Source organism: Pelobates fuscus, chromosome 3 (assembly GCF_036172605.1).
Source record: "Pelobates fuscus isolate aPelFus1 chromosome 3, aPelFus1.pri, whole genome shotgun sequence".
NCBI classification, from domain to species: Eukaryota; Metazoa; Chordata; class Amphibia; order Anura; family Pelobatidae; genus Pelobates; species Pelobates fuscus.
In genome coordinates, this window is record NC_086319.1 from 285,104,787 (window position 1) to 285,127,245 (window position 22,459).

The window sequence follows — 22,459 nt, forward strand, 5'->3', positions numbered from 1 at the left end:
AGTGTGTGTGAGTGAGTGGTAGTGTGTGTGAGTGAGTGTTAGTGTGTGTGAGTGAGTGGTAGCTTGTGTGTGTTAGTGTGAGTGTGTGTGTTAGTGTGAGTGTGTATGTTGGTGTTAGAGTGTGTGTGTCTGCTAGTGAGTGTCAGTGAGTGTGTTACTGTGTGTCTGTTACTGAGTGTGTTTGTGTGTGTGTGTGTGTGTTACTGAGTCTGTTTGATGTCTGTTAGTGAGTGTGTGTTTGTCAGTGAGAGTGTATGTTTTGTAAGTGAGTCTGTATGTATGTCTGCCGCTGAGTGTGTCTATGTCAGTAAATGTGTGTGTCTGTTAGCTAGTGTGTATGCATTTGTTCGTGAGAGTGTGTGTGTCTTCAGCACTTACCTTTCTCCAGCGCCGGACTCCCATGGCACTGGGGATCCCTCCGCCTCTCAGCTCCGAATGCGCATGCACGTCAAGAGCCGCGCACGCATTCAAACCGCCCATAGGAAAGCATTACTTAATGCTTTCCTATGGACGTTCAGTGTCTTAAAATGGCGGAAGTGCCTCTAGCGGCTGTCAGTGAGACAGCCACTAGAGGCTGGATTAACCCTCAGTGAAACATAACAGTTTCTCTGAAACTGCTATGCTTTCAGCTGCAGGGTTAAAACTAGAGGGACCTGACACCCAGACCACTTCATTGAGCTGATGTGATCTGGGTCTCTGTAGTGGTCCTTTAAGTGTGTGTTCATCTGCATGCACTGGCGTACATACCGCGGTCGCAGCCCTGCAACCCCTGCGACCAGGTGCCCGCCGCAATGTGTTGCTGCCCCGGCCCGCGCAGAGTAAGCGCGAGGGGAGGGGGGGGGGCCACGGATCAATTTTCGCACCGGGGCACCATGGGTCATGTGTACGCCACTGCTCCCACCTCCCATCCCAGGTAGCTGAAGGGGTGAAAACCCCTTCAGGTCACTTACCTGAGACCCCGCCGATGTCCCTCGGCGGTGGTTTCGGGTCGGCATCGCTCCTCCCAGTAATCACGTGAGGAAACCTAATGCGCATGTGTGGCAAAGATTTTCAATGCTTTCCTATGGGAAATTGAGCGACGCTGGAGGTCCTCACACAGCGTGAAGACGTCCAGCGACGCTCTAGCAAAGAAAATCTTTGCTATAAATCAGGAAGTGCCCTCTAGTGGTTGTCTAGTAGACAGCCACTAGAGGTGGAGTTAACCCTGCAATGTAATTATTGCAGTTTATAAAAAGTGGGAGTTGGCACCCAGACCACTCCAATGGGCAGAAGTGGTCTGGGTGCCTGGAGTGTCCCTTTAAGGACACATGACGGAACTATTCAGTCACGATTCCTTTTTATTTTAGAAGTTGTATCCTTAAGGGGTTAATGATTTCTATTTCTTTATTATCATTCAAGACTTGCTGATTCAAACGCCAATTAGTTATTTTTCCCCTTGTTATGTTTTGTTTTAATTCTAGTATAATGGCATTATGGTCTGACCAGGGAACCTTTTGAATGTCTACTATTTCGATATTATTGGTCAACTTTATATTTCCTAAAAAATTATCTATTCTCGAATACGAGCAGTAAGTTTTAGAAAAACATGCATAGTCTTTTTTTTCCCCCGGGTGATAAATCCTCCATAAATCTAGCAAATTATTATTTTACACGATCTTTGAAAATTGGATAGCTTCATTTATGTTTTTTTTTTGTTTACTATATTGCTGATTTTTGATATCTTATCCATGTGGGGGTCTAATATATTGTTAAAATCGACTGCTATTATGACCATTCCCTGTTTGATCTTGTCAACTCTTGTTAGGATGTTCTTTATAAATGTATTAGTTTGATTGTTTGGGGCATATATGTTAACGATTGTAAATATTTGTTCTTTTATTTTACAGATGACAATTATATATCTGGCAAACTATTTATTTCTTTATAAAGTATCCTGAAGTCGAGATCTTCAGTTACTAGAAGGGCTACACCTCTCTTCATTTTTCTTTCTAGTGACCCAGTCATTTTAATTTGGAATCTTTCATGTATAATTTTCTATGAGTCCTTTCTCAGCCAACGAGTTTCCTGTAGAAGGACAACTTGGACTCTCCTTTTTTTTTTTTTACTTTTTTTTTTTTTTAGATAATCCATAAGACTTGATCTTTTGAAGGGCGAGTTTAAACCTTTAAGGATAGAAATGTAACCATATTCTAAATTTTTTTTTTGAACCTGGGTTGGGTTTTCTTCTCTCGTTTTTTTTTTTGTACTATATTTATAGTGAATTTAAATAATACATATTTACAAAACAACATTAAAAGACAATTAGTAGTATTACTGACACTGATTCCCCAAGTATATGGGAATTCATGACTCCGTGTTCTAATTCTCTTGTCACTGGGTCACTTATTTCTTCATTCCTCTATGAATGAAGATGAGCTGCCAGGTATTCAATGGGAACTCTATATTTTTTTTTTTTAATTTTCCCTTGTCCTTTGCTTACTTTCCTAATTCTCTTAATTTTCTTTTCTCATTTATAACTTATGCCTTACTAACATGAGGTGACAATAGGGACTCTAAAAGTCCCTAATCGCTAAGAACATTTATTATTCACAATGAAAAAAAAACTATCTACATGTATATGTTTCTAAATTGTTCTCTATCTTTCTACTATTTTGCTTCTCCTTTTCCTCTATCCCCCTCCTGCTCACTCACTCTTACGGAATTCACCCCCCTGCAAAAAATAAATAAATAAGAAATTCTATTTGTGAATTGCTGATTAACCCTTGTGTTCTTTCCCGTCTTTTCTTTTTCCTTCTCTATTAGAGGAGAGATTATATCTTTCCTTTCATTATGTCTTATCAATTCTTTTCCCTTTACCCTGCATCCTCTGTAAGTGTCTTCATATTCTCTGACCAAAGCCTCCTATCCGACCTAAACTCAATCATATTTTCTCTCATTAAAAAGGAATGGCAGCAAATAATAACATCATTTGGGATATTTTTATCAATCCCTTTTGGTTTTTCTAGCCTGTGGTATCTCTCCAGAAAATTGTTTTTAGTATCCATTTCGAGAACCAGATCTTGGAAGTTTTCTTCTAAGAAACGTAATAATTTTTCTCGTGTAATCTCTTCTGGAATGTTTTAGGCATAGATTGCAACGCCTCGATTTGTCTTCTATTTCTGCTATTCTATTTTCCAAGGTATCAATTTGCTTTGTTTGCAGTATTTCCTTGTCTTCTTGAATCTTTAGCTGGACTTTCTAATTTTTCTTCTATATTTCCCATATCTTTTGATATTGCTACTATTTCTTCCTTAATTTCTGATATATTTTTATTTTTTTTATAATTTTTTTTTTTTTATTATTGCAATTAGTTCACAGTACAATAAAAATACATGTATATCATTAGGAGTCTTGCAGTCATTTACAAACAGGAATTGGTAACAATGTTCCATTATTAGGTACATGTAAACCTTCTTAGGTTAAGATGAACAGGTTAAAGGTATATAACCTAAAGCAGTGCGTTACTGAGAAATTGTTTGTATGTGTAACAATTTTATAAGTAGGAGTTGTCAGCTATGTAATCGGTCTAGTTAAAGTCTGATAAATATCATTCCACTTGGAGTCTATAGCCTGAGGAATTTTTCCCTGTAAGTTGGGGTGTGCAAGTCCCCTTGAGGTGTGCTGCTGCCTATGAGATGGGTTAGGCGGGTTTAAACCAGAGCGTTTTGGGGTTGGGATATGGGGTTAGAGATTTCAGAGGGTGGTAATAGGTCTCCTGTAGCGAGAATCGTTTGTGGCTCACATGCTAGTGTTCGTGGCCTATTCTAGCTTGGTGGGAGTGAGTTATGCTCATCCACTGATATAGTCCCACATCTGTTGCGGACAGAGGTGGGGACCCTTGACCTCTTTGTGTGTTAAGTGCGTGACAGTGTCTGCATGAATATCTGCCAAGGTTCCCAGGTGTGGACGTATCTAGCATAGGAGTTGGAGAGGGAGTGATTTATTTCGTTCATCAGTCTTATCGACTCAGTTTTTTGGACCCACTCTCTTACCGGAGGAGCAGCACTCTATTTCCAATATAGGGGAATGAGTGTGTTTGCCGCCATAAGGAGGTGGGATATGAGGCACTTCTGTGATTTGGAAAGGTGCACGGGGAGTAATAGAAAGATTGTCACTTTAGGGTCCATAGGCAATTTAATGCCCATAATCGTTGCAATCATTGTGAGAATGGTTTGCCAGTATTTTTGGATGGTGGGGCATGACCACCAGATGTGTCCTGCTTTACCGTTGGGCTGGTTACAGGGCCAACACTCATTGGAGGTGATGGGGAAGAGATGGTGTAGGCGTGTAGTGCCATCTAGATATTCTTTTTTAGTTGCTTTCATGTGAGGCGCTGCTTATCGACGAATGGAACACATTAGTGAATATCTGCGTGCATTCCGTGTCTGTGATTGTTATCTGTAAGTCATTGTCGTTGCCATACTTTCAATGTCAGGGGTATGGTGGGGTGAGATGAGGAATGTGGAGCCCTTATCTTGCTAAGGAATTGTATGTAACGGTACTGTGAATCCCAGGCTTTCCAGCTGGACCCAGTGGGCCTCATTGGAAAAGGAGGTCCAGTCATATATTCTCGTTGGGATTATCGCTCTGTGGTAATGTACTACATTTGGGAGCCCAAGACCACCTCTGTTTTTGTGTACAGTCAGGACTTTGTATGATATTCTGGGATGTTGTTGGGACCACAGGAATGAGCAAAAGAGCTTTTTGATTGCGGAGAAAAATGAATCAGAGATGGGAATTGGCACCGTCTGCAATGTGTACAGTATCTTAGGGAGAACAGTCATCTTAAATATGTTTATACGACAAAGCCATCCAAATAGCGGCCTATTCCAAGTTCCCAAATTTTTTGTGATAGCCTGAATGAGAGGGGGATAATTTGGCTAGGTTCTGTGTTATTTCGATCCCCAGGTACTTTACTGCGGTTGTAGCTCAGGCAAACTGATATTGAGTTTGTAGCAGCCTTTTGGTGCATTGGTCTAGGTGGATTGGCAGGATTTTGCTTTTACTGAGATTAATTTTAAAATTGGACACGGTATTGTAGATGGTCAGTTCTTCTAGTAAGGGCGGGCATGGAGGTTATGGGATTCATAATCGTAAAGAGCAGGTCGTCTGCAAAGGCCGCTAGTTTGTGGTCTCTGGAATGTGATTGAATGCCTTGTATGAGAGGGATGTTTCATACGCCCTGTAAGAATGGTTCTCAGGTGAGTATAAATAGAAGCAGGGAAAGGGGGCACCCCTGTCTCGTGCCATTCCTGATGATCACGGGCTCTGATAGTTGCCTGTTAATTCTTATCCATGCATGTGGGGAGGAGTAGAGGGCTGCTATCCAGTTCATCCAATTGGGCCTGAAATCCAAAAGTCTCAGGGTTTCCGTCAGAAGGGACTAGTCCAGCCTGTCAAAAGCTCTTTCGGCATCTATGGATAGTATGGATTGTGCGAGGTGTATGAGGTTCACGATTTTTGTGGTGTTGTTCTTTGCTTCTCTTGCGGGTACGAAGCCCGCCTGGTCAGGTATCTTCCATTGTTTTATTTTGGGCGTCACTTTGCTTCTCTTCTGTTTTCCATTTCCATTGCCACTTCTTATGCTTTAGGGAGAGAATAAATTGCTTGATGATCTTTTTTTTTTCCTGCTTTCCCTCAGTCCTCTTTCTTTCTTTCTTTCTTTCTTCTTTCTTTCTTTCTTTTCTTTCTTTCTTTTCTTTCTTTCTTTCTTTCTTTCTTTCTTTCTTTCTTTCTTTCTTTCTTTCTTTCTTTCTTTCTTTCTTTCTTCTTTCTTTCTTTCTTTCTTTCTTTCTTTCTTTCTTTCTTTCTTTCTTTCTTTCTTTCTTTCTTTCTTTCTTTCTTTCTTTCTTCTTTCTTTCCTTTCTTTCTTTCTTTCTTTCTTTCTTTCTTTCTTTCTTTCTTTCTTTCTTTCTTTCTTCTTTCTTTCTTTCTTTCTTTCTTTCTTTCTTTCTTTCTTTCTTTCTTTCTTTCTTCTTTCTTTCTTTCTTTCTTTCTTTCTTTCTTTCTTTCTTTCTTTCTTTCTTTCTTTCTTTCTTTCTTTCTTTCTTTCTTTCTTTCTTTCTTTCTTTCTTTCTTTCTTTCTTTCTTTTTTTTCTCAGATCTTTTGGTAGCCATATAAGGACAGGAAAGTTCTTTTTATCTCTATTTCTCTATCTTCCCTTCCCCTTTTCGCCACCTCTTTGTATCTGTTTCTTCCTTCTCTTTCTTTTCCACTTTCTGATATTATTTTAAGACAAGGTATATCTATATCTATTTAGTAGAGTCTGGGTTTAACTACTTGATTTAGCTATGCAATATGTGAAGTTTTCTTAATATTCCTTTCTCTCCCCCGCAATTTGATATTTAGCCTTCAGGCTGTACTTACTGTGTTTGTCTGTCTCGTCACTCCAGCTGACTTGTGTTTTTTGGGTTTTTTTTCTCAATCACCGTGTCGGCTGCTTGCTTAGCTCTTCTGAGCGTTCTTCCAAGAACTTCTCACATGTCTGTGCTGTTCGTGTTTGAGTGGGAGAGCGACCAGTATCGTTGCTACCGATAGTGCTGCTGGCTTATCTCTTCCACTTCTCTCCCGTCCCTAAACCGGGACTCAGCATTCGCATCATTCGTGATGTTCGCGGCACTCGCTGCAGTCTCCCATGGATCCCTGGATTGGAGCTCCGCGTGAGTACGCTACATGCTCAGGTTACCCCCCCCCCCCTTGGGCTGTGCCACAAAGCATAGAATTTTAGTTTTAGTGTCTTAGTGTCTTACAGATCCTTGATATCACAGATGGTATTGTCTCTATTAATATTTACTGAAATGTCCCCTTAAATCTTGCATCAAGTGTTCCTAACGTGAACACGTGGGAGGTTATGGCCTCTCTTGTCTGGCTATGGAAGTCCTCATTTGGCCTCAGTATGCAACAAAACTAGAGAAAACATAATACACAAAGTGAATAAAATATACAGGTGTATTAGTTCCTTAGTTTACTACCCTCATAAGACTTATTTTCTAAAAATGTCCTTGAATAATTCACATGCCAATAAATAGGAGAAGCAGCTAAGGGAAGACTGTAGAATTGTATCATCTATCTGATATGCTTTCTTTGGTAATCTGTTATCCAGCTCAGCAATCCCATAGTTATAAAAGGAAAAAATATAGATAGTGTAATTCTGTTACAATACACGTGTATTGGTACAAAATGAATCCGCTCACTCTTTTAAAAATATTTATTAGATAAAGGGTAGAAATCTGTAAGAAATCTGATCTGATACAGATTAGTACTTTCTTTCCAAAGCATTACTTTGAATTTTTATATTCCAAATACTTTATTTACATTTCATCTTAGAAGTGTCTTTAAAAGGGTGTTTTTTTTCCTCCATGCTGCTTTTTACATCTGTTATTTCCATATATACAATCCTGTTTTACAATTTTAACATTTTCACTGCATAATGCTTCTAGACGTCTGATACACCTTTTTCACAAATACATTTCTCTTAATTTTGCACAATTGAATAAAACTTTGAAACTCACCTTCAACTTGTGTTGATTTGGTTTTTTTATACATGATACTGTCTTTATTTATTTATTTATTTTTAAATATTCATTAAAGATTTAACATCATAACACACTTTAGTCCAGGCACTGCCAGGGCACACATTTTTAGGGGATTGTGTTATACAGTGTTAGAACTCAGTTTTTAGGCTGCTTTTCTCGCACATTTTTTTATTTACTCCTTTTTGTTCCCTTATTTGCGCCAAAATATTCCTTACTGCACCCCACCCACTTAATATTTTTTTAATTTAACAAAGGTTTGGCTGCAAATGTGTAAAAAGAAAACAAGAGCGAATGTTTTTTTTTTTTTCTGACAATTTTCCATCATTAAATTGCAAATGTTTTTTTTTCTTTTTTTTCTTTTTTTGTAATATTACTTTTTTGTGTAATTATCATCAATGATAAAATCACCAGGAAATAAAAAAGGAAAACAAAATACAAAAGAAGAAAAATTTGCGGAAAGATGGAACATTTTGCTCATTGTATAAAAAAGGAGGGGAATTTTTTATGCTATGGTATAAAGATGGAATTAACCGATTTTTTTTTTTTCCATTTTAATTGTTTTTATATTAAAAAAAAATTAAAGGCGCATGCGCTAAAAACTGGTGCAAATGTGAAAGCAAATGCATCAAACTTTATTCATAACAGACATTGTTTATTTTTTCCACCTCCACATTTCTTAATTGTATTCAATTAAGAAAAAGAGCAGAGTCAATTAATGGGCTGCCAAGATGCCCAATTCCAGAATAGAGGTTAATACCGTAGCAAGGATTTTTACATTCACAATTCACATTTTGTCCCTCCTTAATTTCCTTAATTTTATTTCAAATTAGCAGTTTCTCCAGGAAGTGGCTGACAATTTCCAACTAATTCTGCCCTTATTCATTTCAAAACATTTTTTATTGGGATATTTAGTTTAGGAATTACTAGTGGTTTCAGTTTTTTAAGGAACACTTCAGGCACCATAACCGATACAGCCACTCAGTGCAGGAGAATCCAGCTAGAGAGAAGGTAGAGATAGGCACCCAGTAGATACGTTGTCATGCCATTCTCAAACATTTCAGTACTTATCCTGGATGGGCTCTTGTGGCACCATAACCACTACAGTGTGGAACAGGTTACTTTTTGGCTGCAGGGGAGGTAGAGCATGGCGGACCCCATGTTTGATTACCCTAGGACAGGGGAAGGCAACCTTCGGCACTCCAGATGTTGTGGACTACATCCCCCATAATGCTCTCACACCCATAATACTGGCAAAGCATTATGGGAAGTGTAGTCCAAAACATTTGGAGTGCCGAAGTTTGCGTATGCCTCTAAATCAAACTATTATGCACAACTTTTAACTAATTTTGTGAGATACAGACAAAATATTTATCACACAATAGTTCTGGATGTTGCAATTGGAGGCAGTTAAAAATAAATCCAATATAAGTACAGGTGGCATGAATGCCAGAATGTAATCAAAAACTGGGGCCAATGTAGAAAAAGCAAGTGTGCTGTTGAGGGAAATGGTCACCTAGGAAACCAGTGGCATAGTTGTGCTGAGTGTTCTGCTTTGTACCAAAGTTGTATGATTTACAACTTTATATTTGCTTGCTGAAAGTTGAAATTACTTCATCTTGTTCATATTTTATTCTTCTACACTTTTCACAGGTATTGAAAAATGGAGGCAAATCCATCTAAGCCTAAAGTTCCACCATTCCTTTCCAACCTGGGAAAAGCCACTCTCAGAGGAATCCGGAAATGCCCACATTGTGGTACCTACAATGGCACCAGAGGCTTAAGCTGCAAGAACAAGAGCTGTGGTACGGTGTTCCGCTTTGGGAAACAGCCAAGCAAAGATGCAGTGAAGTTGATTACAGGGTCTGACGTGCAGATATTTTCAGTTAGACAGAGAGATAAAGGAAGCGACCAAAGGTGTCTTGTGATGATGGGCCTCTCGGAAACTACCATCCAAACTGCAGAAGGGACTATTATTACCCAGATCAGCTCAGGACGCTGCTTTGCACCATCTTGCTTAAAAGCCGCTGCCCGTGGAGTAGTAGATGCACAATGTCAGCACATTAAATTGACAATGAACTGCCAAACTGAAGCAGAGCCACTGCCGCTAAAAAGCACGATACTGAATGCCATGCAGATCCCGTCTAAGACTAGGCAAAGTATTTGGCAACTGGCAAATGAGCCAGCAGGACCACTGGTCCAGAGGGTGACCAAGACTATCCTAGTGGTTCGGTGCAAAGCTAACCAGCAGCATGGCTTGGGGTATGTCCATGTATCCTTCACACAGAGGCCTAGCCCACTGAATGAGAGCGGCCACGTATTTACATGTTCCTGTCAGCCTCCAAAATCATCTAAAGGAGCACAGCCAAAATGTGAAACCAAGGAGAAGTGTATTCATTATTATGCCTGCCTGGGAGCATTTGCCAGTGATGATGCCCTAGCTGAGGAGTTCACAGAATATTTATGCCTCTTGTCTGGTAGTAAGTAGACTAATACATTTAAAAAAAAAAAAGCATTTTGAATTTAAATGATTGTGTCTTTGCACTGTTTTACATGTGATATTAACCGTAACATATACAGCCAAATTGTCATTGTCAATCATTTACTTATTTCACTGTGTGCATATTTCCGTATCAGGTTGCAACTTAGTCTGTTAGAAGACTCTCTGGCAAACATCACAACTTATACTGTTATTGTGTAGGGTAGCAGCCTAATAACTAATAAAAAACAAAAAATTATGTGCAGACCCTTTATAGTACCTACAGTTGTTAGTTTTATGCTGTTCCTTTTTTTTTTTCTATCTGAAAAATCACCCCTCTTTTCTGTCGTTGCTATTACAAGCCCAATGTCTAATCACATTGTAAGTGCTAATCCAGGGTATGTTTATTTTCAAACTACAGCATGTGTGAATAAATGAAATTGCAATTAAACTGCGAGACACTGTAGTCAATCTGGTTCAATCCTTACCATTATAAGCAGGTTTTGCCCATCAGGTAGAGAAAAAATACACGATTTTTAAAAAAATTATAATAGTTTCTAAAGTATTGAAAGGCGCCATTGCTGTCAAGAAAGAAGAGTTATCTGCTGTTGCTCATTGCTGCAACTTGCAATACTTAACCTTACTGGTCCACTTTTGAACAATTTTCCCAATCTTTGCAGCTGTCAAAGAAATAACCGTCTTGGCTACAAATTGCAAAATGGAAACAGAGGTACAGGTGCAGGAACAGCCACCAACTGTATTTAAACCCAAGAAACGAAGAAAGGATGAGGGAATCTGTAAGTTTATTATATGGGTTTTATCAGCAAAATGAAAAGGCATATATACATTGGTAATATTTAGGTTGAATGTCTTCATTTTGTATTTAGGCACGAATTCAACTGTTCCAGATTCTGCTATCAACATACTAAGGAAAACCGCTTCTAAAAAACTTACAAACACGCCAACTATGAAGAGGCAAGGTACAATGTTGTTTGTCATGTCTACCCATGTGAGTTAAAGAGACACTCAACTGCCCACCCCCAAAAATCACTATTTGATAGATATACCCCCAATAAAAACATGCATGAATTTAATTATGCTTTATTTATTGAGGGTATATCTAAAACCCGCTGATAACAGCTGCAGATCTCTTGTCTGCAGCCTTACAAGCCCTCCACTTTGTCCCTCCGTTTGTGCAGAAGAAAGACCCACTCAGAGGCTTCTAGTTGAGAAGTAAGCCTGGTAATCAGGGACTGGGCAGAAACACAGAGGTAAAAGGAGCCCTATGAGTGCACGCACTCTCACAGGCTCCCTATGACTTGGGGGAGAGGGTACATGTACTCTAGCACAGCTCCACAGAAATTCCGCCATGATTCCCTTTTATTCCAGAAGTTCTGTCCTTAAGGGGTTAAAGTTTAGGCTTAACAGTGTATAAAAGATCAAATTGCAATTAAAATGAGCATATTCTCCTGCATAAAGCACTTCAGCAAGTGTTTGACTACAGCTTTAAGAATATGCTTATGTGATTAATCATGCCAACTCATGTGTTTGTTTTGTTTGGTATTTTTTTGTAAATAATGTATTGAGATTTTTTACTTTTCATTTCGGAACAATGGTCATGCAAGAAAAGTATGTAATAATGTGGTGAGACGCACAGGTCTCATATGAAAATTACAATGTGGACGTGGCGATTCAACAAGTGCTAGACTCGCAGGTCTATGGTTTGGTGCATAACCGTGTGGCTCACAGGCCTCAAACTGAGATGTTTGTTGTACATTGTTTACTAAAAATTCCTTCATGAAACATTTTGTGTAATAGAGACCACAGCTGTTATTTACATAAATCTTCACAGTAGCATGTAGGTATGGAAAGGAATCAAAACAGGATTCGTTCCCACATTTTATTTTAAATTATTCCCGTACATGGCATAAATTAAAGATGCTTAAACCTCCCAAAAGGCAAAATAGCTCATAGACAGAACAGAAAGGATGTTGTGAAGGTCAACATATGGATGCTTTTAAGTCTCTGCAGGGCTTAAACGTAGATTGTGTTTCATCAGTTTATTACTATTTTTCATGATCAATGGTAAGTTTTGTCATTATGGAGAAGAAAGGTGTCCCTACAATTGTGAAGGTCAACTTAAAGGTGCATAACATGAGTAGAAATGTAGGAAAAAACAAGAAAGGGAAATGAGGAGATGGAAGTTGATCTTCAAGTTTTTGAACACTCCCACACATTTCAAGAACTTGGGTAGCCTTCTTACTTATAAAAAAAATAAAAATAAAACATAAACAAACATTGTAATAACTCCTTCCAGTATGGAAGGAGTTTAGGAGATTCTTTTTTGTTTGTTTCTTTATACTACTCTCTTCCAGCAATAAAAATAAATGTATTTGGTAATAGATTTTCATTAGACATTTTGGGCCACTTTGATCAGTGGATAAATTACAGATCAAAACGCTAAATTTGAAATGATGTTTCTGCTTAGTCATTTTTTTAGCACTTTGCTATGGAACTCCTCCAGATTAAACTTGTTAAAAAATGCCAGATAGTGACTGATTCTACCTACTTAATCACATGCTTACAACTGTGACATTAATTTAACCCTGGCAAATAAAAGTTCACCTCTGGTCAAATAGCTAACAAATATTTTCAATTTCTTAATTGAATATCCAGAGAACATAGTTTGCTCCCAAGGTTTCTCCTAAATATCTTTCTATTCCCTCGATGATAGTTGCCCTCCTTGTTCCTGTTCAGGTTGTGGTCAGCTAATGGATGAGTCTCAGGTATCCTTGTCCTTCCAGGAGTGGCTGGCGAGTGTGACAGAGCGGATTCATCAGACCATGCACTACCAGTTTGACGGTGAGTATGCCACAGCTCATACAGAGTTGTTTCGCAAATCGTTATTGCCTTGGCTGATTGGAGCTTGACCTCGGTTCCAATCTGTTAAAAAAGCCAAATTTTTACAAATAATTTTTCTTCCAGAAAGTTATTCCAAGTTCCAGATTTGGGATGTATAGCATGGTAATTACCGAGTTTGTTATTTATTCCAAAAATTGTGTATTTAGTTATAGTGTGATACAATTAATTACAATCATTCAGTTCCCTTTGGAAAGTACCGGTAAATGTAAAAATATTAAATAGGGCTTCATTACTTATGCTGGTTTGTATGGTGATCTGTGTAGTGTAACACTTATAACTCAAGATCTCCTGCACACTAAGACATTACTTGAAGAGTATGATAACTAACATTTTTAAATGAAATATCAAATTAATATATGTATGTGTGTATGTATTAATAAAAAATAAAATACATTTGCTGTCCCTTTAAACCTCTATCTATCTATCTATTTATCTATCTATACACACTGAAAATAAATAAAAAATGCTGTGCTATGACCCTTTAATAATATTAATCTTTTTTTTCTTCTACAACAAACACCATGTAGTATAGTGAAGAATATATTCTACTATAAACAAATCTCCCATTATATAGAATTGCAGAATGCAGAAATGAACAGTAAAAGGAAAATGATGCAATGTAATGGGGGAGATTTTTACCCCCAATTATCCCTCGCTACCTGCCCTTTTCTTTTCTCCTACACTCCTTTTTTTTCATCTTCTTCACCTTTTTCTCCCCTATGGTCCAGTTTTTAAAGACTGCCTTTGTTTACCAGTTTTCGTTATATACTTTTGTTTTTCACACTGATGTAATGGTACTACGACCTACCCCACCTACTCTATAGCCATTCTTGTTAAACCCTGTACACAATTTTTAAAGCAGTACATTGTATGCCACCTTCTACAGCCATAAATAGCACCCTAGTCCCTTTACTCATATAAAACCTTTACATATTGTTTAGATATCTAGCTATAGAGGCCTATTTGTAGTTAAAATTTTTATACATTTGATTTGGATGATTATCAAGATGATAGATTACCACCATTGTAACGGGCCACAGAAAAATGTGGGCAGCATACAGTAACATCTCTACCACGTACTTACCTCCTTTTATGTTTATATTCACTAAGATTGTTCCACGTTATAAAAAGTTATTCATGGTCATACTGGTTCTAAATCATGGCCAGTACACTTTATTACCCATACCTGTTTCTGTTTCTTTTCCCTTTTCCTGTGTCATCAGACGGCTTATGGAAACTATACTCTGTATGCAAATACATTTATCATTTGATGACAACGCAGTCCTTGTACTGTTCTCTGATAATTGTGAAAACATTTTTTTTTTTATAAATAAAGAATTGGAAAAAAAAATGAATATGATGAATTGCTGTGGAATTGCTCAGTTTTTAGACACATACGAAGCTGTGATTAATTCATGTTTTTCTTGTTGCTGCTCTCAGGTAAACCAGAGCCCCTGGTTTTCCACATTCCCCAGTCTTTCTTTGATGCTCTTCAGCAGAGGCTTTCTATGGGAAGCACAAGGAAACGGCTTCCAAACAGTACAACAGGTACATTTACCTCCACACACAGTTATAAGGGAAGCTTTTTTTTTTTTAAAAAGCCTGTAAGGCTTTCCCTTTGACACCTAAAGAGAGAGTGTGTGTGTATGTGTGGTTTTTATGTATGTATGCATGTATGTGTATATATATATATAAATAAATATATAGTTATTAAGTTTGATTAAATAGATTAAGCAAACAACACAAAATAACTCTCCCCCCCCCCCCCCCCCCACACACACACTTTCATAATTTATACACGTATATGGCAGATCACAAAATAGACTGCAGCGATGACGAGATTTCTTTTCTGTTGAGGGAGTAGTGGTTGAGGGAGTAGTCCATACAACCAAGCCACTCTGTCACTCACAATCACGGCGAGTGATAGGCAGATTTGATTCCTCTTCATCTCTTTATAATACAGTGATTTACTTCGATACAGCAAAGGTTAACCTCTTACAGGGATACTCTGGACACGAGCACAGCTTAAATGCATTTGATAAGTTTGGCTTCATATCCATGCTGTATTTATCTCCATATTCAAATCTATTTAGTTTTTAAGATTTTTGTATATAGCCCCACCCCCTTAGGCATACCATAAGAATTCGGTGTGATAATTAATGTGGCAACTATGTATCAGAGTGCCTGTGAACAAATCTATGATTTGAATTTGAGTAAAGTAAATGACAAAATATACCCGGTACATTTTCGTTTTGCACTTTTACCAATAAACTACATTTTTAAAACCCTTATTTTCCTTTACTATTGATCCTATAATGTACTTTTTTCAAGTAGACTTTGATTGTAATTCAAAAGGTAATTTTGTCACAGTCTTTGTTTTAATTGTATTCCAGCATTTGTACGTAAAGACGCCCTTCCTCTAGGAACCTTCACCAAGTATACATGGCTCATAACAAACATCTTACATGTGAAACAGATATTTGATACACCTGAGGTAAGAAGACTTCTATTTTGTGTTTTAGTCGTTTTTTATTGTATGCAATCTAAAATGTGAGGTTCACATAATCGCCTAGATATATTGTGATTATCCTACACTAGTGTGCATGATTACACAAGAAAGTTTACATGAAAGAAATAAATGCAAGCTGTGATCATTCTTGTACTGAAGATCAAATAATGGAAAGCTAAGCAGTGCAAAGTATTTTATTTTATTTTTTTTCCAAACGTAATAAAAGCATAAACGATAATAAAAACGCACTCACAAATCAACTGGCAAAAGTCAAATCAAATTTGTGCAAAAACATATATATTACAATTGTGACGGTCTGCCTGGTACCCCGGCTGGGTACCTCTCCCAAGCTTGCTTCCTAGCAGCAATAGGGAAAAACCTGGAACATTTCTGCACCAGTCGACACAGCTTGACTGTGGTCTTTCTCGAGCCTTTCCACCCTGGATCAGAATGCAGTGATATAACTGTATAGCATTCTCACCCAAACACTAGCCGAGACTTAGTGAAGGGTTAGAAATTAGTTTATTGAGACAAAGCACAGGAATTTCTTACAGACCCTAAGCAAGGGGGCTCTGTTAAAAACACTGTTAATCCCACCATGGTGCCTCTGGGTCTGATAGATAATTGAGTTGTCTTTCGCTAAACTATTCAGTTGCCCGGATCGGTGGTGGCTGTCAAGATTTGGATAGAAGTCAAAATATCTTTGGATGTCTCATGACCTCCTCTATCTCCCCTTAAAAAACGCCCTGCTAGGTGGTACTGGAACCAAGAGTGCTCAGAACAAAGTTTTAACGGACCACGGCAGAGCCGCGATGCGCTTCATAGTTCTAGGGTCCTATAGTCCTATCCTAATGTTTCTAATACCCCACCTCCTATAGACTGTAAGCTCATTTGAGCAGGGTCCTCTTCAACCTATCATTCCTGTAAGTTTTCTTGTAATTGTCTTATTTATTGTTACATCCCCCCCTCTCAAAATATTGTAAAGCGCTACGGAATCTGTTGGCGCTATATAAATGGCAATAATAATAATAATAATAATAATAGGGTGTCTGGAGGTTGCTCCCGGTCAGGTACACCATGCCTCTGGAGCCTCCCTGCAGGTCAGGGATATGGGGCTACTAGGAAGGGCGCTGAGGGGGAGGAATGGCTGCACTGGGTTGTAGTCTAGTAAATAAAACTCTTTCCAGAGGAGGTGGAGCCAGGTATAGTCAGGTGGGAAAACTAGCGTAGTTCAGATGGGAACAGTCCAAACTGTTGATTTGCCCACTCCTAATGTTCCTGCTATCTGTCTGATGTATTTTTTTTTTCCCGCAGCCTTAGGATGGCCTGTTTCACTAGCATTGAGAGCTCATTTGACTCCATGTTGTGGGTTCACTGCAACAGCTTTAACATTCGAATGCCATGCCCGAATCAATTCCAGACCTTTTTTCCTGCTTAACTGATGAAGAAATAATGAAATAGCACACACCTGTCCATGAAAAAGCTTTTGAGTCAATTGTCCAATTCCTTTTGATCCCTTGAAAAACATACATATTAAAGCTGTAATTCCTAAACCCTTTTTCCAATTTGGATGTGCATACACTCAAATTAACGCTGAGAGGCTGCACTTTAAGGCCATATTCATTATTTAACTGTAACTTGAATTTATTTTGGTAAACAGCTGAAATAACCAAACTTGTGTCAATGTCAACTATTTCCGGACCCAGCAGTATGTCAGATATTATAAATGGTATTCTTCTTTACTCATGTTGAAAATTATGCCTCTGCGTAGGCTACTCTGCATGTTGTTGACTAGTACCTACCTGTTATTTTGTCAATACACGTATCACTGCACAAACAAAATAAAAAAATTAAAAATATTATATAAGGAAAACCTGTAACTGCAAATGTAAATGTCTCTTCCTGAAAGTTCTAAGTGAATTTTACAGATAAGTTATGCATGTCTGGGAGAAATATATATATATATATATATATATATATATTCTTAATATTGACCGTATTAATATTTCACAGTGCCAAAGTTCCTTATAATTTGTTGAGTAAGAACTGATATTTGAATGCTAGCAATATTTTCATTTTGTTTGTGTCTCTGTTCAGATGCCTCTGGAAATTACTCGAAGTTTTGTCCAGAACAGAGATGGAACATATGAGCTTTTTAAATGTCCTAAGGTGGAGGTTGAAAGCATTGCCGAAACTTATGGTCGAATAGAGAAACAGCCCATACGGCCCTTGGAACTTAAAACGTTTATGAAAGTTGGTAAGTTTTGAACCAAGAGGCTGCATATTTTTATTGCTAATATAGTATCTCTGCACTAATTCAGCTAAAGATTAATTCTTTATTTTTGTAAATCTTCATTTATCAAGATATTTTGTATTTTGAAAGAAATAAAATAAGTATAGGGGGAAAACTAGTTAATAATGCTAAGTAGTGGGGCACAGCACAGGAGAGCGACAGAAATGCATGTCAATATTCATTGAATGATCAAACTGTGCACTGGAAGTGGAAGCCATTCCACTGAAAAGATTTTCAGGAATCAGCCATGGCCAACATTTGTGTGTCGCTCAAGGTGTAGCCAGGGAACTGGGTCAATATTCAGAAGTTTTTAGGGGGCTATATTACCGGTACATTCCAGCTTCCAAAATAACATTTTCCAAGTTTTGGCTGTAATTGCAAGATAGTTTTTATAGCAATAACAATCCAAAATTCAAGGACCATTTTATGATTGGTAATGGTACTGAAGTTGGAAAATGTTATTGTGTCAAAACTTTTCATTTACTTGTTAATGTTGCAATGTCGCGCTTGATAGGCTGGCATTGTGATGTACACAACAACAAGTGGCACCTTCATTAGCTTTTTTTTATTACACCACAGGTTAAGATTTACAGACACCCAAGCAAGTTGATGTTACTAATTGGTAACAGGTGTCAATATTCATCACTTTGTGCTCCATATTGACATTGCAGTGTGTGCTTGCATATTTCTTTTTGTTATTTCAAAAGAGACATTTCAGGTATTGTGCACATGTGTATTTGTTATATTTTCGCTAAACAGTTACAGTGTTTGTCATTTAATTGGTCTTATTAGATAATAAAGAATCATCCGTTCGCATTGCTTGCACTAGTCAGAGGATGTGTTTGTGTCGATCGTTCTGCTCTTGTGCAAACACAAACATCTTTTCAGTGGCTTTCAAGGTTTTTTTTAGATGTTGAATTTGCTGACTGTTGACGGTTCTCTTCATGGGTTTTGTGATTGCTGAACTTGAACGTGAGTGTTTAATGTAAGGTACAAGGGCCCTTTTTCAAAAAACTGGTAAAGGTAAAAGTGTGGTTGAAAACTGTAGGATTGTATATTGTGCTTTGACATTGAGAATGTTAACATGTTTAAAATAATCAGATTGTAATTTACACTACAGTTTTTAATATTTACCTAGTTGATATGACATTATTGGAATAAAAATGTCTGCACTTTTTTGAAGAAATATATATATATATTTTATAATTAAATAAAAAAATTTAAAAATAATAAAATATATATATATATATATATATATATATATATATATATATACACACAAAAATATTATCTTGGCACTCACCCCTTTAAATTCAAACAAATAAATCTTGCCTAGGTGCTCCCTTAGCGTAAAAATATAATCCAATAGAGAGGAGGTGCACTCAAAGGTCTTTTTTCTTCAAACAACTTCTTTTATTTTAAATCACATAAAATTTGTCCCAATTTGGGACAAATTTGATGTGATTTAAAATAAAGGTTTTTTTACTTCAAACAAATTCTTTTGAGTGCTCCTTCTCTCTATTGGATTATATATATATTGGGATTGTGTATATATGGTGTTTTGTTTGTTTTGTATCCTGGTGAAAGTCCCTTGAGAGGACTGAAATGCTGATCTTTTAATCTTCATGAAATAAAGCATTGGATTTTTATTAAGACCGGAGTGCAGCCTTCCTACAGGCTTTTGGCACCCAACGATTACAGAGATTTGCTAGTCTGTCTGTCTGTCTATCTATCTAGTTTGATTGTGTATATATGTTGTTTACCCACTAACAGTGTTGTTATATTTACTAGTCATAGTTGGCTCCGACTATAATAGCACATTGTTCAGCACTGTGAGGTGAGGGGAATACACATACAGACGCATGCGAGTAATTCTAAGGCATTCAGAGCCTTAAAAATGTTGTAACAAAGATCACATACAATCAACTTTATTATTTGAATTGCTGTAGGTTATATCACAATAAGGTAACTTTTTTTATTTTATTTTTAATAAAGGTAACACCTCACCAGACCAGAAGGAACCAATTGCTTTCACTATTGAGTGGATCCCTGACATCCTTCCTTTGTCCAAAATTGGAGAGCTGAGAATCAAATTTGAATATGGACACCATCGAAATGGCCCTTCAGGACTTTCAGGAGACTTTCAGGAGCCTGTACCCCACATGGAGCACACTCTAGAAATTACCCCTCTTACCACTATCACATTTGACTGATGCTGCCAACTGCATTTCACTGACTTATCGGGATCTAATGCTATAGCCATTGTGGTCTGCTGAGCCAAATGCAGACGAAACTCTTTCACTGCCCAGGGGATCATCATACATTTCTGAACATGTCTCATATTGTGTGGATATCTTGTTTATTACATTGCTGCTGTGTCTAACGGTCTCATGCTCAAACCAAGCTACTCTCTCCTAGAATTAACTTTTTGGTTTGCAATATGGTTGGTTTAATTATGACTTTATGAACTTGAGGAAACCCCCTATGAATTGGGTAGGAGTCTGGTTTCTAGGTATTTCTGAAAGATAATAATGGTTTTACTATTTATTCACAGTTCTTGCATGAAAGGCATCTAAAGACTGTCATCAATATCTTTGAACACATCTAGTCGTTTTTTTTTGTTTTACAAATAAGACTGTTTCTCTTAAGAATAGAACAGCAACTTTATTTTCAAAGTTTGCTCTTTAAAAAAAAAAATGTAAAAAAAGAAAGAAAACAAAATAGATTTTTAGGACTCTAACAAACTGAGCATAAAAAGACCACTTTCATTGTGGCACTCTAGTGATCACAGCCCATATGCCAGAGTTTTTCCTCAGTTATTCAACAGAATATTAATTTCCCACAAAGAGAAGTCTTAAGAGTCAAATACTGAATGCATTCCCAAATGCTACCATACTGGTTTAAAACTGAAAGCTCTAGGGAAACTATGGGGTAAAAATGACCACCCTTTTATAATGCATTATACAGATAATGTATTAAAAATGCAAGAAGCACTGTTTTGTGGGTCAGTCCTACAACGGCAAGCTGACATTCCTCGACAGAGAGAGACTCTTATTACGTAGACTTCAGCACGGCACAGGTTTATGGGATGAGTGGTCTGTCCTCTAGGATTAGTGAAACTGCTGTGTAAACTCATAGAAGCCATCAAGTGGTTGCTATTAGGTTTGCAGTTCTGAACCACTGTTCACGGCTTGACTCTCTCCTAGGAGGAAAGAGAGCTTGGTCCAGCTTGTCCATGCAAAACATGGAAAACAAATAACACAGACAACTCCGAACTGAAAGCTCCAGTCTGATTGCCAGCTCTGTGAGGTAAGGTTAGAGCTGCAGGGAATTTAACAAAGTCCTTGGAGTTAGCTTAGGGTCCTCTGTGCAGCATTAGATTTACAACTGTTTGTTGTTGTGGTACTTAGTGACCCTTTATTCAAACCTCATTGAAATAACAGCAAAAAATACCCAGTCAGCAGAAACACAATCACAGCTGTAATGGTAGTAATAGTTCTATAGCCCCACATTGACTTTTGTTAAAGGAAGTATTAATGTAATTTGGGCAATGCTGGGATTTTTTTCTTTGGGGGGGGGAGGGTGATGTGGGCGTGTTACTGACTTAATTTATATTATTTCCTTGCAAGTTAATGCACTTACTAAACTATGATCTATTTTCCTATTGTCCATTTTGGGACACAGGAGCCTTTGAGATAAAGCTTCCTCTACATGGAAGCAAGATACATAATGAAAACAATTGACAAGTTTGCAAATAATGTTCATCCTAGAGCTAACTTCACTCATGGGAAGAAAAGAGAAGAAGGAAAATTAAATCTGTGTAAAATAACAAAAATAATCAACATATCTCACCATGATGCAAACTCCATGAACAAATTCCAAATAAAGGTATGAAGTCAAACTATCAACCTCCAGGGGAAAACCCAGGACAAACAAGTGGACTAACGAGAATGGTTTTATGTCATCCAGAATTTTATTTATTGCACACAAAAGCGAATTAATGAATAAGGTGTAATGCACAAATACAAATAAGGAAAGAAAAAGTATAAGCAGACTAACTGAAAATATTCATGTGGTATCAGCAAAGTTGAGCACTTACATGTTTTAGTAATAGTGTGATCATTGGACCAGTTTGTTGACCTGTGTGATTGCTGCTTTCTGGCAGTTTCACAAGGCCCAATAACCTTTAACTGCTCCAATATAATGTCCTGTGATTTAGAGTGGAACTGGTTGCTGTTTGATCATCTGCAGAGTACGTTCATTACTGTTCAGCAACTTTGGATGGGAGGATTTCACAACGCTAACGATTCACATGGGCAATTGACTGCAAACAATCTTGGTGGATAAAATTAAATTAAAATGCCAAGGGAAATTGTGTCTTCCTGTAAATGTACATGAAATCCACAGAATTCAATGACAGACTGAACAACCAGATGTAGAGTCCAATGAGAAAAGGTATGTGTGTACCTAGATCAACTATTGATCATACCTTGCAAAACATGTCTGTCACTTAAATGGGAAAAAAAAATACAAAACCCATCTTAAAAAAACCTTTTCTGCATATATTACATATGCAGTGTGCTTTTTAGTAGGCAAATACATAGGTTGTCCAAATCATAACTCAGTTAAGCTCTGAGGTCAAGAACTATGATCTGAAGGTTCATGCTGCTAGGCGCCAGTGAGG

General features: G+C 37.5%; 1 protein-coding gene across 2 annotated transcripts in view; it reads left to right on the forward strand.

The window, feature by feature from the left end:
- C3H2orf42 (chromosome 3 C2orf42 homolog) overlaps positions 1-21,307 on the forward strand; it is a 33,313-nt gene extending 12,006 nt beyond the window's left edge. Inside the window, exons 2-9 of one of the 2 annotated variants that reach the window (XM_063445589.1) lie at positions 9,226-10,052; positions 10,732-10,848; positions 10,939-11,031; positions 12,809-12,913; positions 14,414-14,521; positions 15,367-15,467; positions 17,580-17,739; positions 19,771-21,307. In XM_063445589.1, coding sequence (XP_063301659.1) covers positions 9,236-10,052; positions 10,732-10,848; positions 10,939-11,031; positions 12,809-12,913; positions 14,414-14,521; positions 15,367-15,467; positions 17,580-17,739; positions 19,771-19,988 — 1,719 coding nt within the window. In that variant the 5' untranslated portion in view covers positions 9,226-9,235 and the 3' untranslated portion in view covers positions 19,989-21,307. The remainder of the gene's footprint in view (positions 1-9,225; positions 10,053-10,731; positions 10,849-10,938; positions 11,032-12,808; positions 12,914-14,413; positions 14,522-15,366; positions 15,468-17,579; positions 17,740-19,770) is intronic. The other variant, XM_063445590.1, reaches the window with a different exon arrangement.
- The last annotated feature ends 1,152 nt before the right edge of the window (positions 21,308-22,459 follow it).